Source organism: Camelus dromedarius, chromosome 18 (genome assembly GCF_036321535.1).
Source record: "Camelus dromedarius isolate mCamDro1 chromosome 18, mCamDro1.pat, whole genome shotgun sequence".
Taxonomy (NCBI): domain Eukaryota; kingdom Metazoa; phylum Chordata; class Mammalia; order Artiodactyla; family Camelidae; genus Camelus; species Camelus dromedarius.
The window spans coordinates 40,005,135-40,024,038 of NC_087453.1; the positions used below are offsets into that span (position 1 = coordinate 40,005,135).

General features: G+C 42.4%; 1 protein-coding gene across 3 annotated transcripts in view; it reads right to left on the minus strand.

The window, feature by feature from the left end:
* Positions 1–539: 539 nt before the first annotated feature.
* The window catches only part of SEL1L2 (SEL1L2 adaptor subunit of SYVN1 ubiquitin ligase), a 50,506-nt gene continuing 32,141 nt past the window's right edge, over positions 540–18,904 (minus strand). The window contains exons 10-17 of one of the 3 annotated variants that reach the window (XM_031434263.2): positions 17,983–18,045; positions 17,376–17,463; positions 14,438–14,586; positions 13,205–13,370; positions 13,013–13,087; positions 8,797–8,969; positions 849–977; positions 540–703 (exon numbers count right to left, since the gene is read on the minus strand). In XM_031434263.2, the coding sequence (XP_031290123.1) occupies positions 584–703; positions 849–977; positions 8,797–8,969; positions 13,013–13,087; positions 13,205–13,370; positions 14,438–14,586; positions 17,376–17,463; positions 17,983–18,045 (963 nt within the window). In that variant the 3' untranslated portion in view covers positions 540–583. Of the gene's footprint in view, positions 707–848; positions 978–8,796; positions 8,970–13,012; positions 13,088–13,204; positions 13,371–14,437; positions 14,587–17,375; positions 17,464–17,982; positions 18,046–18,904 lie in introns of all 3 variants that reach the window. The other 2 variants (XM_031434264.2, XM_031434262.2) reach the window with 2 other exon arrangements.

The window sequence follows — 18,904 nt, forward strand, 5'->3', positions numbered from 1 at the left end:
CAACTGCTAAGGGAGCTTTGATCAAAGGCCCCCTGTGAGGAGTCTGAGTCATTGCCCCCAGCTCCGCATGCCATGAGGAACTTCTGCTCATTAGAGCTACAGCATGGTTCACCAGATCATGCCCACAAGATGCCGGGTCTGCTTGTCATTTTTGCCTTTATCAGATTCGGAGGGAATCTATGTTCCTGCCCTCCCCAAACTCCCCCTTCTCCCCACTTCAGTATGTCTGTTGGAGGCAAGAAACCCATTTGTCCTCTCGAAAGGCAACAAGTTGTTATGAGCACACGAAAATGGGTGGTTTTTAACCCCTAACTCAGGACTAGATCACCAAGGTGACTAGTTTGTAAGGAAATCTTAGGCAATCAGTCCCCAGCACCCCCTCTCCCCAAAGTGGTCATCTCAGCTAAGCAAGACATCTGAAATGGTTTCTCAGAGGACGGGTCCCAACCTTTGTCCATTTTCCATCCCAGGCCTATATCAGAAATTTGAAGCCGACTGGAGTCTGATGAGGAAACTCTTTATTTAGTGAAGACAACTTGAAGTGAACTGGTTCCCGCGAGCAGGTTTTCCTGCGGGCCAGATCCTACCCGTAGCGACGCCTAAGCAAGAAGACCAGCACGGCAACAATCAGGCCAATCACAAATAGATCCCAGTGTGGTCCAAGGGTGTGGGCCACGTTCATCCATTTCCATTTCACTGTAAACTGCTGCTGAGAGACATTCTGTCAAAAAAAAAAAAGAATCCAAGCCTCCCCCTCCGTTCAAAACCATCATCTCCCCCAAGCCCACCCACCAAGAGCTGTTCATTAGAGCCTCCAGGGATCTGGGACCCATCTGAGGCAAACTTACATTACAAAACAGGATATCTCGGAGCAAATGCACAGTTTCCAGTTTCACGCGAGCAAAGAACACAGGTATGTGAGCGTCCGGACTTGTTCGAGCAGCCAAATCGTATAGTCTCCTGGCCAAGTGAATGTTCTAGAAATAGAAGAACAGCCCACACTCATTAGGGGCAGATTCTTTAGGGGTAATTAAATGGAAGCCATTGTTTGAAATATAGTAATTTAATTTAGGTAGGCAGAATGCGCCCCCCACCCCCCGCCCTGGAGAGTCATGCCCTAATCCTTGGAACATGTTAATATATATGTTACAAAGGCAAAGAGAACTTTGCAAATGTAATTAAGGTGACAAATCTTAAGATAGGGGGATTGTCCTGGATGACCCGGTGCACTCAGTAGAATCACAGGAGCCCTTAAACAATGAGTTTTCTCACGAGCAGAAGAGAAAGTCAAAGAGAGGTGTCAGAGGAGCGGTCAGAGATTCCAGGCACAGGAAGGACTCAATTTGCCGTTGCTGGAGGGGCCACGCGGACAGGAGGAAGAAGAATGTGGACAGTCCCACAAGTGTAAGAACCTGAGTTTGGCCAACAACCTGAATGAGCTTGGAAGCACATTCTTCCCCAGACTCCCCAGTAAGGAGCACAGCCTTGATTTCAGCCTGGGAGACCCTCCACAGAGGACCCAGTCAAGCTCACCTAGCTCTCTCACCTACAGAAACGGTAAGATAAATGTGTGTTGTTCTAAGGCACTAAATTTGTGGTAATTTGTTACAGCAGCCATACACAAGCCAACAGTCTCCAAAAAGCTTTCCTGGATACTGCTGGATGAGATCTTAGGCGTGAGTCCAATTAAGGGGGCAGGAGGACACCAGACACTAACAGGACAGCTCCCCAAACAAATGGCAGTGCAGACAGTGATGAGCCGTTAAAATTCCTACTTTTCTTCATAGTACTTATCTTACCTGAAGTTATGGAATTTGTCTATTCATTTGTCTATCTCCAGGTCCTTGAGGACAAGGCCTTGGACTGCCTGTCACCCCTGAATTCCCAGTGCTTAATGAAGTGCCAAGGACACCGTGAGTCTTTGATAATACTTGTGGAATGAGTGAATAAACTATTTTGGTTCTCAGGCTGGAAGTTGACCCCACAAATGACATACTGTATTTTTAATTTCCCATTAAATTATGACAAGGCAGATAAAAAATGTGTTTCATTTTCGCCTACTTATGGCTTGGTTTTCTTCGCTTTGTTTTCCCAAATAGGCTAAGTAGAGGAGTTTTTAAAGGTGCCCTGATGCAGTCTCAGAATTGTTCTTTGCTTGGGTTCTTGTAGATTATTTTCAAAAGAAGGGGAAGAGGAGGAATTTTTCACAAATTGTGGTCATCCGGTATCTCTTTGTCTTTCGTCTCCATCTCCAAGACGTCCATTACACGGGGTTCAATAATGGTGAATCTGTGAGGCCCCTGCTAAACCCAGTCCTTGTGTGTCCTCTCTCAGGCTTGTCATTTCTTAAATTTTTCCAGAGCTTTGTGGACTGGTAGATTTGTTTAAGAAAGAGGAATTTACTTGCTTAAAATACTTAAAATTCAGGAGACTGTTCAAAACCAATCTTCCTGGCAACAAAGAAAACGGATGCTTTAAAAACTCTAATTTGTGTCTCTAATGCCAACAAATTCAGTGGGTGTTCATTGGAAAGCTCCTGCCGATTATGACAGTGGTGTCAGCCCCAGATGTGAAAAGCATATTGACTTGAGTGGGATGTTTGAGGAAAGGCAGCCTTTGTCAGTATCTCAGACATTCCTTCTTATTTGAGGCAGGAAATAGTTATTAATTATTTCTTGAGTCACAAACATCACAATTCAGTCGCTTAGCATATTATAAAAAATAGAAGAGAAGTGCCATTAAAGTGGGATGAGCGCGCTCCCGGCCAAGGAGGGTGGGGTGAGACAGGAAAGTCTTTCTTTAAAATTCCCAGAGAAAGAAATTCCTGAACCCTTATGGCTAATTACGGCAACTCATATAAAATAAATTTTATTACTGGACTCTAGAAAAGACTCCTTGTTCTTTGATCCTATTTAGTGAAAAAATCCAAATTGTTCACACAAAAAATTTCCCCTTGTAAAATGGTGTTCTGATGATGGCAAGGGTTCATTAAGGAAGTCCATTGCACACCTAATCCACTTACATGAAACTTTTCTGCAGTGCATTAGAGTTTGTTCTGCTTTAAACTCAGTGATTTAGGAGATTATGTAGATTTAGGACCTGCAGACTTCTTAAATGTTTCTAACTAAAATGTCACATGTGCCAATGTTCATATGTTCAAAAGCTGCTTATAACGCAAAGATACAGAATTCCCTAGCAATAAAGTATCTGGTTTATGAAAATTGTTCAATTACATGATTCAGGAGTTTTGCAGCCCTGAATCTTTGGGTGTCATAAAAAATTTCTTATACTGGGACAGAGGTGTTTTTTTTGAATAATTTATTATTATTTTCTTATTATGAATGTATTACATGTTAATTAGAGGGGACTTTGAAGATACAGAGATGAACAAATAAGGAAAAAAACACCCACAATTTCACTGTTAACTACTGGTAATTCATATACATCCTTCCAGCATTCTTATATATGTTCACATATACACACTTTGAGTTTAGGAATTTTTCACTCTGCATAATATTTTGTCTAACAATATATTTCAAATATATTTCACATCCTAAGATATTTCTTTAATCTATATTTTAATTTTTAATGGTTGCTCAGTATTTCATAATAATGGCTAATACTTATTAAATATTTACTGTGTAACAGTCACCACTGTCACTTGTTTAAACCCCATGACAATTCTATAGGGCAGATGATATTATTAACTCCATTTTAAAGATGAAGAAACTGAGGCACAGACAGGTTAAGTCACTTCTCCAAACTCATATGACTTGTAAGTAACAGAGCTAAGGTTCAAATCCAGACAGCCTGCTTCTAGGCTGCTCACTTAACCAGCAGGCCATAAAATAAATAATGGAACAGTATACCACCTCGCCACTGTTCATATAACATGTTCTCTATTTTGGAGCATTTTGGTTGGTTGTCAGGTTTTTTTTTTTTCTCTAATAAATAAAGCTATACACACATAGAAAAATTTTGCACACTTCTCATTATTTCATTAGATAATAGACATTTATGTCAAGGAAGGTTATGGCCATTTCTAAGAGATGTATATTCTGTCCTGTCACAATTCTGAGAGGACCATTTTAATATCTAACTTTAACTTGCCCTTTCCAGAACATATTTCTATTCTGGTGTTTAAAGCTTCAGCTCTAACACTCCATAGGTGGCCAGACCAGAAAAATGAGAAACAAAAATGCTTTGTGCCATAATTACTTTTATTTTTGACACTTCTATTTATAATTTATTCAGTGATATGGTTTTGTTTCCCCTACAGGATCCAAAAAAAAATGTGTTATCTAGTAGATCTAACTATATATATATATATAAACTAATTTCCAAAGGATAATTTCCTCTCACATTTTGTCTTAATTTAGACAGATTTCCTAGTCATCATCTTAAAACAGCCTGATTTTTTTTTTTCTATTTTACAGAGTATCCTGTGTTATAAAAACATTTTAGAACAGGACCTGACAGTATTGATTCCCTTGCCTGAGTTAGTTGTTTCCTCTTTAACGAGTTTATAGTATTTCACTTGGGTGTGCATACACACACGCCATTTGCGGCTTTCACTATAGCAATGGATGCCTCTTCCATGGGAGATGGTGAGCTGTTTGAAAGATGTCTCATTCTCTTGTATCCCCAGAACCATGTGCAGTGCTTCCTGACACAAAACAAGACCTTGATAAATATTTGAGTAAGTAAATAGCTGAAGAAAATCAAGGCACAGCACCATGGAAGTTTAGAAGCAGAGATCTTTTACATCTAGGGATTCACTGAAGGGTTCACAGAGGAGATGATTTGGGAGCTAGTCTCTGAAGAATGGACTGGTCTTCAATGGTCAAAAGTGTGGGAGAAGATCATTCCAGCAAACGGAGGTGATTAGATCAAAGGTCACAAGGGTGCAGTTCAGGGTCTTTGGGGTAAAGGATACACAGCCTAGAAGAAGATATACAGGAAAATAGTGGCATATCAGGCCACTGTTAGGTTAGGTCAGGAGGGTTTTGAATGCCAGGGAAAATAAGGTGGAGGGGTAACAGCAGCAGAGTTATACTCTGTCAGAAATAACCTGCTGGGGTTTTGTTAGCTGTAAAATGTGTTAACTAAGGTGATGCTTATATCTGCAACACATAAACCTCCAAATTTCAGTGGCTTAACATACTCAGCAGTCCAGTGTAGATGTTCCTGGCTGGTGGTGAATTGTCTTCCTGGTTCTGCCATCCCTTAGAGCCTCTGGGAGAAGCGCCACCTACTTCCTAGCTGCCTTGGCCCAGAAATGACTCTCTTCCCTCTTACTTCCGCCCCTTTGGTGAGAATGAGTCACGCGGGTGTGAAGGGAGCCGGGAAATGTCTCTGACTAGGAGACGCATCCCAGAAACAAGCCCTCCCTGCGCACTGGGGACTACAGATCTTCAGTGGGCAGAGCTACCTCTGCCACAGAGTTCAAGGAAGAACACTGGAATGGGAGACCCCTGAGCAGCCTTTACAACCAGCACACCTGAGAAACAATTCTGGCTTGAACCGGGATATGGACAGACGCACTGGGCAGGAGGGGATGGGTAATGGGTTATCTTCATGGTCAGATTTCTGAAGTGCTTCTGAATCAAGGGTGACCTGAGGAGGAGTTTGACAACAACGTGAGAGCTGAGTGCTGACATTTCTGTATTAGTTCAGGTCCTCTCCCGGTTTCTCCCCAGGTATTATTTTGTGTTCCCTGAACAGCGGTGTGGTCAGCCCTGGATCACAGTTTAAGTCAAGTGAGTTTAATTTGAAGTCAGGGATCAGGGATGAGATGTTACGCAGTGAAGCTACCAGGATAATCCACCCACATCATCCTAGTCCCAGCATCCTTTCCTCAAGACAGACGAGAACAATAACGACCCATGTTTTTACACGGATTTATCAAGAGATGACCGATACCTTACGTCCTTCTCCCAGAGGGCTTCCGTATAGAGTTTACAAAACCTGTTTTGATTCTCAGAGAAATCCTGGTAATGATGTTAGACTCATCTTCCCCACTGGTTTGCATGAGGTTCAACCAATAAAGAGGGTTTTGAAGAGCCTTGCTGAAGAAGTGTGGAATTACTTGATGAACTGGGTTCTGTGAATCCTGTTCTCCTAATTGCTTTGCTTTCATTAACTAGCACTGGAACAAGCTTTGGGCTTTTAATTATCAACATATTCATCTTAAGAATTAGAAAAGGTGGTATCTCCTTGCTAATTTGATTGTAAGATAGCAAGATTAATATACCTGGCCCCTGGGTACCTGGTTATTATTTTTCTAATTGCTAAACAAAAGAAACCGATAAAGACAAAGAGCAATGGCCCCTCAGCTAAATCCAAAATCAGACTTCAGGTCTGAGGTTAAGTGCAGCCTCTCTATTTTTAAAATGTAGAGACTTTTTGTAGGAAAAAAAAAAAAAACCTGTGATTGAGACTGATAAAAATGAATACCGATGATTTAAGAGGAACCCTGACCAAAAAGAACAGAAATGTGGCCACAGAGAAACTTCAAAGTCTTTTTCTAGATATATGAAATGAGCCTAGAAGAGAGAGGAGAGCCCAGCAGTGCCTCCCAAAACTGAACCCCTGACGCTGTGGGCCACCTGGGAGGGCAGGCAGTGTCCTCTCCTGCATGTGTGGCCTGTTGTCCTGAGAGGATGCCCCTCCCCGCCCCAGGGGTCCAGGTGGACTGGCCTCACTGTGGTGAGGATGGGGCTGTCTGGGGGACCAAGATCTTCTTGAATCACATGGGGACGAGAGAGCTAATCTGAATTTAACCTGTGGGGTGGGGTTACTGTTATCCTTTTCACAGACGCTGCTCCTCTCACCAAGGTTGTTATGTTTCCCCTGGGGAATGATGAACGAAAGCTTTAATCCTACTGAGGCAATCACCTAAATTCCCTTCTGATCTAGATAACAATCATTCCACACACTGTTTCACTACAGAGCTCTTCTACAAAGGTCCACTCGTTTTATCCTCAAAGCCCGGGGCAGGGCTTGTATCCTGGTTCTGTTTTACAGATGTGGATGACAGTTGGAGGGGAGCAGGTGCGGTGAGATAACATCCAAAGAATCATCCAATTTAGCTGTTCGATCCAGTCCTCGCCCCTGCCTGTCCCTTCCGCAACACAGGAGCTTGCATCCGCTAGGAATGGGGAAAACAGACTGGGTTTGGATTTGACATTTTTTCCACTGATTAGGGTGCCGGCGATGATCAAAAGTGATGAGCCCAAAGGCAGGCACAGGAGAGCGCAGGAGGGCGGGGACCTCTACCGCCAGACTGTCATCCTGAATGAGAAGCCCCTGCTGCACCGTGTGTGCACCAGGAGCAGTTGTCAGCTAGGAAATTCCCTGCCAGGAACTCCCAGTTGCTAGCACAACTGGAAGGATAAAGAAAGCATAGAAATTCCGATAACGCAAAGCCCACTCTTTCAACCAGAAACATGGAGTCAGATAGGTCTGGGTTCAAATTCTAGTTGAACCACTGATGTGCTCTGCAGACTCGGCCGGTGACTTAACCACACTCCAGTTTCTTGATGGATACATGGAGGTCAATAACAGGGCTCATCTCAGCAACTGGCTGTGTGATTTAAGTGCACATAACATGCCAACACCTGGTCATTAACAATCATTACTGATATTTAATTCACCTTTCTCACCCTGTCAAACTCCAATGCCTTCTTCTGCCTCAATTACATTTACTGTCTAAAGGATTCCCCCAATATCACCCTGCAGTGCTGGCTCTCTTTCTTTCTTTTTAAATTTTATTGAGTTATAGTCACTTTACAATGTTGTGTCAATTTCTGGTATACAGTACAATTTTTCAGTCATACATGAATATACAAGTATTTGTTTTCATGTTCTTTTTCACCATGAGCTACTACAAGATCTTGAATATATTTCCCTGTGCTATACAGTATAAACTTTTTTATCTATTCTATATAGATCTGTCAGTATCTATAAATCTCAAAATCCCAGTCTGTCCTTTCCCGCCCCCCTTCCCCCTGGCAAACACAAGTTTGAATTCTATGTCTCTGAGTCTGTTTCCATTTTATATTTAAGTTCATTTGTCCTCTTTTTTTTTCTTTTTAGATTCCTCCTATAAGTGATATCGTATGGTCTTTTTCTTTCTCTTTCTGGCTTACTTCACTTAGAATGACATTCTCCAGGGACATCCATGTTGCTGCAAATGGCATTATGTTGTCGTTTTTATGGCTGAATAGTATTCCATTGCTAGCTCTCTTAATGAACATGCCTCATCTTCTCAAGTCAAGTGTAGCCTCTGAAGGATGGGGATCCATTTTCTTGGGCCTCCCTAGAGTGCTCAGCATGGTGTCATGGACACAGTGGGGGTTTCAAAAGATGTTTCTGGATTAATGCCACCTTGGTATCCAGCTGTGACCTCATCCCCACCTTCTTCTTATTACTGAGAGCTTGAGAGTCAATGGAAATTTTAATGGAAAAAGTCCCAGAGGTGGAAGGGAGAAGGGGCAGGGCCCACTAATGTTGCTGGAAAAAGCGTGAATTTATTATGAATCAAATTGGCCAAGACTAGATTTATTCTACTCATTAGTTATGTCCTTGGGCATAATGGAGAAAGTTAATTCTACCTCACAGGGTTCACATTAGGGTACGTAATATGTGCTGGCACGTGGGAGGGACTCAGCAAACGTTGAATATTTTCCTTCCTTTCTCTACATTGATGACATCAATGACATGTAGAACATTTATAAATTTTTCCTTCCCATAGCACTGCCGTTACTAGGTCTGGATGATGACCAGCACAATTACCTTTGTGATACCTAAGCCGTGTTCATACATATAGGCCAGGTTGAACATGGCCTGTGCGCTGCGGTGCTTGTCGGCGGCGATGCTGTAATGTGTGGCTGCTGTCTGATGGTCTTTCTTAGTCCCATAGCCATAGTAGTGGTAATCTCCAAGTTTCACTCTAGCGAATGCATTGCCTGATAGAAAATATTAGAAAGAGAAGGAGAATAGTAACTCAAATGATTCATGCACAGTTCCTAGCAACGCAGCTTAATGATAATCTATATAAAAATGAAAAAACAAAAAAAAAACCACTCAGAATCCCAGAATCAGGATTAGATTCCATACTTTATGGAATACAAAATATAACACACAATGCTAGCTGTCTTCATTGTAGGATAACTCCCACATTATAGTACAAATGTTCTTAAGAATAAAAAATTATTAATTTTACCTTTTAAAGGTAGGCCAATGCTTGGGAAACTGGATCCCACCCCTGCTTTTCCCAGACCTCACTCCTGAAGCTCTACTTTCCTGCATCACCAGTTTCTCCCCCTTTACTAGTCCCATCAGTCATCCAAACACACCTTGGTATCTTCGATGAACAAAACAAACCCTTTATCCCATGGCCTCGTCTTATAACTACTCCCCATTTCTCTGTTCACACTCAGCCTTTTCAAAAGTGTGCTCTACACTCACTGTCTCCAAAGCTTCACCTTCCACATACTCTTCAACTCACCCAAGTCTGGCTTCTGCCCCTTCCTCTATGACACTGTTACTTTCAAGATGGTCAATAACCTTCATGCAGCCAGATCTCTCGGCCACTTCTGTCTTCGTCTCACTGGACCAGTAAGCACCACTGGACATTGGATCTATCTGCCCAAACACTTTCGTCTCTGGACTTCCGTCTTGCCTCACAGGCTCTCCTCTTCAACTCTTGACTGACTCCTCCACTCAACTTCTAAATGTTGGAGTATCAGGGCTCATTATTTAACTCCTTTTCCTCCTTTTTTTCTCTCCTTTCTTTTCTTTTCTCTCTTCCCTCCCCCGCCTCCGCCCTTCTTAACTCTTTTTCTAGGTGATCTCATCTAGTTCCATGGCTATCTTCATGTTTACTATTCCTGAATTTGTATCAGTAGTCCTGTCTCTGTCCAAGCCCCCGATTCTTACTACTGCCTTCCTGACTCTTCTACTTGGATCTCAAACTTAAAACATCTGGTAGAGATTCTTAACACCCTGCTACCTCTTCCCCCAAACAAAATCATCAGTTTCTTTCCCCGATTAGTACCAGCACCACCATTGCTCAGGCCATAAATCTAGGAAAATTATTCCTAGTTCTTTCCCCCTCACTTTCAGGATCAAATCCATCAGCAAGTCCTGATGGTTCCACCTCTAACACACACTTGTTTCTCACCATCTCCTCTAACATCCGGTCTAAGCCTGGAAGACTATAGTAGCCTCCAAACTGTGCTTTTATCTCCACTTTTCATTCTATTCACACCAACAGCCAGGATGATCTTTGTCAGATGTAAAATCAAATCATGTTATGTCCTGTGTTAAGTGAGACCCCCAAGTGCTTCATTTTGCACTTGGAATAATATCCGGATTCCTTACCTGACCTATAAATTGTGCCTTATCTGCCTCCTGCCTCCCTGACTAGCCTATTGCATGTCACTTTCTCCATATGTTCCGGCCTTCCTAACATTCCTCCAACCCCAAAATGCATGCCACGCTCACTCTTGCAGCATCCCTACAGTGAGGTCCTTCAAGCCCCTCCCTCTGGCATGTTTGGAATTCCTCTGACTTGCCACTCAGGTCTCACTGCAAATGCGGCTTTCCTCCTAGAGCCTTCTCCGACTCCCTTGTCAGACCGCACCCAGGACTTACCCATCTCGCCTCCCTGTGTCATTTCCTCACAGCACGTATCACTGTTATTTGTTTCCTACTTTCTCCCTCTCTCTCTCATAAGAGAGAACTTTGAAGCTCCCGATCACTGACATAGCTCCAGAACTGGACTGGTACTTGATACATATTTATGGAAGGAATGGATAGGCATGGTAGAAAACTTTTTCGAAAATGCTTTCCCCAGATGTCAAGTATTTTAGAATCTTAGTTTCTGACATATGAACAAATATATTCAGGAGCAGAAAAAATCCACGTGACTTTTTAAGATAGATAGATGAGGGAATGCTCATCTAGGACATCCGTCTCAGCTGTGGCCAACTCCTCTCGCACAATCCAGGCTCACTTGGAACGGGAGAAAGTATTCTGTGTGCTACGGTCTGACATGTATCATTAAGGGCTCCTTCCAGGTTTCTCCCCCCATTTGTCCTAATGCAATGCCTATAATTTTTTGGAATTTATTCCTTTGGGTTCTGAAGTTTTTTCAATCTTTTGCAATCCTCTACTAAAATGTAATACCATGAGCCATCTTTAGTTTCCTCGGCGTAGAGGTAACATCATAAAATTCTTAAACTGCCAAAGACATTAATTATCAGGGTCTGCATCCCAGGTGCTTCCAAATGTACAGGTAGCTGGGGACAAGACCTTCTAGAAATGATGCCCAGGAGAGGGACCTGGAGGGGCCTGGAGAGGCAAGAAACCCCTGGAGCTCTAAAGAGAAACCCACTCTATCTCTAATTTTGCCCAAAGCTGCCTTCCTTTGACCCCAAGATTCCTTCTGCACCATAACAACAAAAGAACAGGACTGTGCAGTTTTGAGCTTTACAAGCAGTAAGCAGGACCCCAGAGGTCTGTAAGAATGAAAAGTTGTGAACGAGCAGATTCTCCAGAGGTCTCAGTCCCACCCTAGTTAGGGGACCGGGGGCATATGGCGAGCCCCATAGGTTCCCAGGGGGCTCACTAGATAGTGGGAGGGATTTCCCCTGCAATGTCACAGTCACGGAGTGGTGACTGGGTCCTGATGGTTCGGCACCTCCTCACCTGCAGCAGCTCCTGGAAGAAGCACCACCAGAAGCGACTGGAAACTTTCGTGAGTAGATTTCCTAACCCCAAGTGAGCCATGCAGCAACCATATCTTTGGGCGCACTCACGCCTGACCTTTCTGGTGACACACAATTCTTTTTACTGGCCTGACATTTTCATATTGGTGAATTCTGCTTAATATTAATGTCTCCTCCTTTTCCATGTCTCTTTCCCTTGGTGCAACTTCCACACCATTTCCTGGCTTGGAATAAACCTGTATTGGTTACACTTGAGCTGATTTGCTACAGCTGAGAGGTTGCTGGTGTTGTTTCCCCACTTCAAACGAGGTCTTTATTACATTTTGGAAAATACAGACTTCCGTTTTAGGGGATTTCTCACTGGAATCACATGGATGGCTTGCTGCTGCACCTGCTCAGCTGGATCTGAGAAGGCACCACTGTGACTTTTTCTTCCGCCTCATGTTAGCATCATCTGAGAATTATTTTTCATCCGATTCATTTTTTGTAGAAAACGGATGATTCGGCCTTAGCGTGAGACAATTTTAAGAAACTTAACTGGCAGTAAAATTGCTCTCTTAACTGCAAGAGATTCCTACCACATATCCAAATGCCAATAGTGACAGCTTTGCAGTAGCTCTCTGCTTCTGGTGACATAATTTTAGGGAAAGAAGGGAGTGAGACATAGCAGTGCAAATGCCTCCTGTCACTGCTTTCCCACTGGCGCTATCTTACGCTCACTGTCACTTGTGATCCCCACAGTGGGGCGTGGGAACTCCAGGAAAGGGGAGAGGATCTTGCTAATTAACTTTTTTTCCCCTCATGCTACCATGCTGGTGGTTATAATAAAGATCTGAAGTTTGTGGTAATCCTCAATATTATATTTTAAAAGAAAAATCAAACAAGTCTTAGAACTTTACCTATAAACTCACTGAAACATAGGTCATGCTTCTGATAAGTTCAGAAAAAGCTCAGCAAATGAGGAACTGAAACCAGACCAAGAAAACTGATTTCTTGAGTACAATTGTCATGTTTCAAACAACTGTTCTCATGCCATGGAGAAAAAGCCATAGAAAAATCCCTATGGTGTGCTAAACCAGGGGCCTTGAGAATAACAAAATAAATTCCTGGAAATGACCTCTAACCAAAGACTGACCCTAACATCAGCAGTTGGCAATACCACCTACTGGATGTCTGCACCTCTCTGCATATGTACCCAAGAACTCAGCTGGAGCAAATCTGCTGACAAATAGTGGACAGGGGCCAGGTATGTGCTCATTTTTATCTAAGTTCTATACCTTGAATGGCAGCTCGATTCCACAGGAGGAGTGCCATTGGATACATCTTCTCTTTTTCAAGAATTTTAGCCTTTTCTAAAAAAAAAAAAAAAAAAAAAAAGAGACTTTCTATTAGGAAGGCTTAAAATGCCCCTGTAGTAAAGTCATATATGCATATGTATGATTGGGGAATTGCAGGGAGTTTTAACTTACTGGATTCCAAAATGAATGCTGAATTGCTCTGAGCTACTTCATACCCCATTTCTGCAAGTAGTGCATACTGAACAAGAGAAGAGTCTATATCACCATCCTTGTAGGCAAAGTACGCTGTCAGGAATTTCTCAGCCCAGTGGCCTAGTTCGCAGACACCTTTATAAAGCTGTACATGGGAAGAGAAATCAAGCAGACTAGTTAGCCAAGACACTCCATCCCAGGTAAATGATAAACGGCAGTCTTCAGTTCCTGCTGGCCAGCCAGGCAAGGATTTTAAGTCTGAAGCATGGCTCTTATAAATTACTTAGGATGAGGAGTTAGTGCCTTCCATAGGCACAAAGATTACAAGTGTGACTTGTAGGCTATTTGGCAGGACAAGAATGTATCAATTTCTGTTTTTGTTTTTGTTTTTTTAAAAGGGCCTTTCTGGACACGGCTGCCCTGCGAGGGTGAGTTATAAGGCTGCAGCTGATGTGGAAAAGAAAGAAGGAAGGGAAGACAGTGCCTGAGGGTGTAGGTGACATAACCATGAGGGAGCTGTGCAGAGCTCTATGGGGACAAATGTCAACTTAGCTGAATAGCCCTTATGTAACCAAAGAGGTTAACCATACATAATTCATTAGGAAGTTGGCAAAGGAGAAAATCTAAAGATAGATTATTAGCTGGCAGCTTTTGAAATGAGTCTCAGAGGGGCCAGATTGCAGCACGGAGGTATTTATATTGGCACAGTGACAGTGTTTAATAAATCAATGAAGGGCATTAAGGTCCTAAAAGCATTCTTTTGAGAAGTGCATCACTATTCCAGGCTGAAAGAATTCACCTTCTCAGTTGTCATTCAAACCGTAAAAAAACCCGAAGGACCCTGCCTTCTGGGAAGAAGTGGGCTACATTTTCTAGCCTAAATCAAGCCTTTCATTTCCCAAGCCACAACTCCCAACCCCACCAGGAGGGCCAAATTGCCCCGCCAATTTGATAAGAGGCTGAAACATCTCTGAGGCGAGCTCTGAACTTGATAAAAGCCAAATGCGAGAAAGGAGGGATCATTTCTCTTCCTCCCTTTCCCCTTCTGAGTTACATCACTGTTCTTCCTCCCTGGCAAATGTCAGTGTTCACATTGTCAGCTGAAAGAAACAAGATAATATCTATAAAATCAAAGGCACTAACAATTTAAGCACAGTATCACCTCCTCTGTGTGATAAAAGAAGCGTATGTTAGAGACAGCCCACTGTTTACCTCCACGGCGGTTCTGCATGATCGCAACACTCCTGTTCCCGTGGCGTACATCTTGGCCAGGTAATAAATGGCGAGGGGCTGCCCACTCTGAGATGCCAAGTAAAAATATTTGAAGGCAAGTTTATAATCCTTCCATACTCCAGAGCCAGCTGAAAATTAAAATTATTTTGAGCCACCCCTTGTTTAGATTATTTTTCACATTTATAATCTATGGATGAAACGGTCCTAGTGATGTCTGCTATTTTATTTTATTTACTTATTTTTGTTTGTTTGTTTCTTTTCCCCTTTTCAGTATTAGTAGGTAGAATAATTATTTTTTTATTAGGTAGAATTATTACAGTTCGACTGCACATACACATTATATTGCGTGTAAATACATATACACAGTATACTGCACTTTTTTTAGTTTACATATGTGTACTGATTATAGTTTCTAAGAACAGATTAGAGCTTTAGCTTTTTAAACTTACATAGTTATCAAAGAAATAAAGCCAATTACAAAATAAGAATCAACAGAATGTGGTAATCCAATCATAATGGACAGTCAAATGTGCTTACACATATTCAAGAAATCAATCATCTAAGTTATAAATAAGTAGTTCATTTGTGTCCTTATTATTATAGTTGTTATTTTTTAGATTCCTCATATAAATGATTTCATATGGCAATTTTCTTTCTCGATGCCTGCTATGTTAAATAGGATGAGAAAAGTCAACCAAAAGTCAAACTACTCTAGATCCACAATTTGAGGGAAGGAAAGTTGAGTTAGATTATAAGAATATGGAAATGTATGTTCTTGACTCATTCAGAAAACTGAAAGAGAAGGGACTGTTTAGCCATGAAGACATCTCCTCAACATGGTACAACTAAAGTTAATGAACAGGAGGCCACGTGGTATTCTCTGAGGACCAGAAGCCCCTCCATGATGTGTTGCAGCACCCCTGCCACCTTCCATACCAGAAGCCCAGCTAGAACTATGGAGTCTGGAGCAGGCAAATCCCAGCTCCAAGAGGCCCAGCTCAGGCTCAACTATAATGCTTGGAGCAAGGAGAGGCACTTGGAGCCAGGGTGGGGAATCAGCTACTCCCAGAAGCTGGGATTCCTGTCCTGCCTCTCCCATTACCCCTTCTGTGAGTTGGGCACCGCTAGGCATTTCATTTGCCAAAGGAAGGGCTTTCAGGAGGTTCTTAAGTTACCTTCCAGCTCTAACATTTCTTGGCCATGCGGCTAAGAGCAAAGACTCTGGAGGCAGATCATTTGGTTTGAGTCCCAGCTCTGCTAGCTGTGTGAGCTTGTGCAAGATGTTTGACCTTGATGTGGCTCAGTTTGCTCACCTGTGAACTGTGGGACACCCCCTAGCTGTGCTGAGAGGACTAAATACATGTAGCACATATAAAGACTTAAACGTTAGTCATAACTATTGCTCTTATTCTAGAAGCTTGAGGAGAGGATAGATCCTGGGCCTGGGGCCTGGAATAAACTAGAAGAAGTAGGACATCTTAGGTGACCTCCCAAGATGTTACAGAACCGGCCCTCCACCTGGGCTACTGTGGAAAATGCCAGATCTGGCTTCTTGATGATGCAGTCTGCTGCTGTCCTTGCTCCCCCTCAGACAGGAAGGACCTAGCAGGGGTACTCAGGTATGTTCAGGTCTCCTGGTACGTGTCTTGTCCACTCTCTCTCTCTCTCTCAGTCCCCACAGAGATTATTACAAACCTTCACGGCTTTCTGAGACTTCCTACCCCAATCACTCTAACTTCGCTCTCAGAAGATAACCTTGTACCTCTGAGCTCGTTGAGGGAACCTCACAGTATCTTTCCTCACTTGCCTCTCTCCCCAGGTTTACACTTGTACCATCTATTCCCCCGTCTCTCCAGTCTTCTAGGGTAAGAAATCCCTCCTCTTTATCAAGGCTAATGAGGCCCCCACCTACCTGGTCAGATAAGATCAGAAATGCCACCTAAATTTTCCCAGAACCTCTTCATCAATTATTGCATCTCTCCTGTGACACATTAGCCACCTCCATTGGCTGGCTCTCTCTCTCTCTCTCTTTTTTTTCCTGCCAAAAATTATACTCAGGTCTCTTACCATCTAGAACAACCCCCTCTTAGTTCTCGGTCACCCCCCCCCCCCTATGCTACTATGCCATCTCTCTCTTCCATTTAAAGGTACACTACTGCCAAGAATATTTTTACTCAACCACTTCCTCTCCTTCCATTTATACCTCGACTCATTGCATTTGGCTTCCATCCCAACCAGTCTGATGTCCTCACAAACATCCTTCTTATTGACAAGTCCCTTGGATACTTGGCGCTTTTTTACTTTTTGCATACTTTTTTTTTGAAAAGTGAGAACCAAGTTTCTCCTTGCATTTTAGAGGGGTGCTCATTCATTTGCTCTTTCTTGAAAATTCTATCCCTTATCTTCCTTAAGATCATCTCCCCACCTCATTCCTCTGACCATGCCTTTTCAGTCTTTTTGTCACCACTCTTTCTCTGCCCATCTTTTCATCATGGCTCCAAAGATCACCAGATTTCTCACTATGGCTCACTGCTCCTTCCTTTCACACACTCTCTCCTTTCCCTTTGCAACCTCAGCTACTCTTAACTAACACCTGTGTGTTGATGCATCCACATCTTTCTCTCCAAGTTTGACCTTTCCTGTGAGTTTCATACGTGCTTCTGGGTATGGTACACTGGACGTCACAAGGCACCTTAAACTTCAACTTTTCAAAGGTAAGCCTTCTGATAGCACCTCCTTGCCTCCTCTTCCAACTGGTATCCTTTTCCTTCTGTCTTCTTCAAATTCCTCCTCAAATTGTTGCCTGAATGTTCTGTCTAAACCATTCACACTAACCCTTTGATTTGTGTCAAAAAAGGAGCAGACTTAATGATACATTTGTCATTCGAACTAAAGCAGCCTTATGTGTAGCACTCACAGTAGTACATGAAGCCTAACTGAAACTGTGCGTTGGGCCATCCTTTCTCTGCAGCTTTCTGAAAGTATTTAAGTGCTTCTGTGTAATTCTGCAAGACAATTACACTTTGTTACTCAAAGGTACATGCATAACTCCATGGTAACAGTTGCCTTCCACTTTTTTTTTTAAAGAGCATAGACAGTGCCCTATGTGATTCAGGCTAATTAAAATAGTATCAGAAGTATTATACATTTTATTTCATTATTATACTAGATTCTATTAGGAAATAATTATCCCATTTTCATTGTAAATTATGCCTTTTCCTACACTGACAGTAGGTTTTGTTAGATGTTGGGGGAAGGTCACTCAAAAGGCAGAGGCTGAACAAATTTCTCTATCAAAAAATCCTCATGGGTTAGATGATTTCTAAGGTTACCTAGAGTCTATGATTCTAAGATATAATTAGGGTTGTTATTCTTGTCACAAGCTTGTTCTATTTTATTCCCTATTATCAGATATGATAGTTTGGCAAACCAGGTAATAAAGACTAATTCCTTTAAATTAATGAATTTCAGCCTAGTAAATTGCTAGACACATGCTGAAAAGACAATAAAATAATTTAACTTACCACAGGAACTCCTTTCCCATGAAAGTAAAGAAGGCCGAGCCCATGAAGACCAATCGCATTGCCCTAGAACAGGTTTAAAACCCAAGTGAAGCCCCAGAAGGATGCACAATAAGGAGAATTATTGCAAAATCATCCAAAATATTTGAAATGCACCCAGTAGGAGACAAATTAAGGCAGATTAATCAGGCAGTTGGTAAGTCATTCTGACCCTCTCTAGTGTCTCCTTAAACACCTTCATGGCCCTCCTCTGACTAGAAAAGAAAAGAGGGAAATGAAAGTCAAATCTTTCCTCCATTCTCTTATTCAACGTTTGTTTAGTGCTTGCTTTGTGTGACTCCATAATAGGCACTGGGCAGAGGTAGGAGGTGAAATTCAGAAGATGAAAAAATGATGAAGCCTGCCTTACAGGCTAATGGGCTCTGACCCAGGAGGTAGGACCTCTTAAAGTAATCATGTCAACTGTGGTGAGTCCTATAGCAGAGACAGACTGTGAGTGTTGCGGGCCCCCAGGACAGGGACACACACCTGCATGGGGGAGGCTAGGGATGGAGAAGACCGAGTCGTCAGAGGTGGTGACATTTGAGCTTGGTCTTAAAGGGTTAGTGTAAGAGTTTTCCAGAAGGGAGAACTCTATCTAGACATTTGTTATCTGCTTTGGTCAGAGGAGGTTGACATGAATGTCCAAAAAACATGTTAGAGACTCTGTGGATGTCAGTCTAGCCATTATGGATGGTAAAGCACCATTGGCATACGTTTCTTCATTCAAATTTTACTGCTTATAACATCACCAATGTTTTCTTTTCCACTTAATGCTAAATTAATTGCCATTTCTTCTGATCAGTGTTCTGAATAGCCTAGGAAAGGGAGTGTAGAGCACACTTAGCATTTAGCAAGTGTTCAAATATCCTGATACCTAGCATAT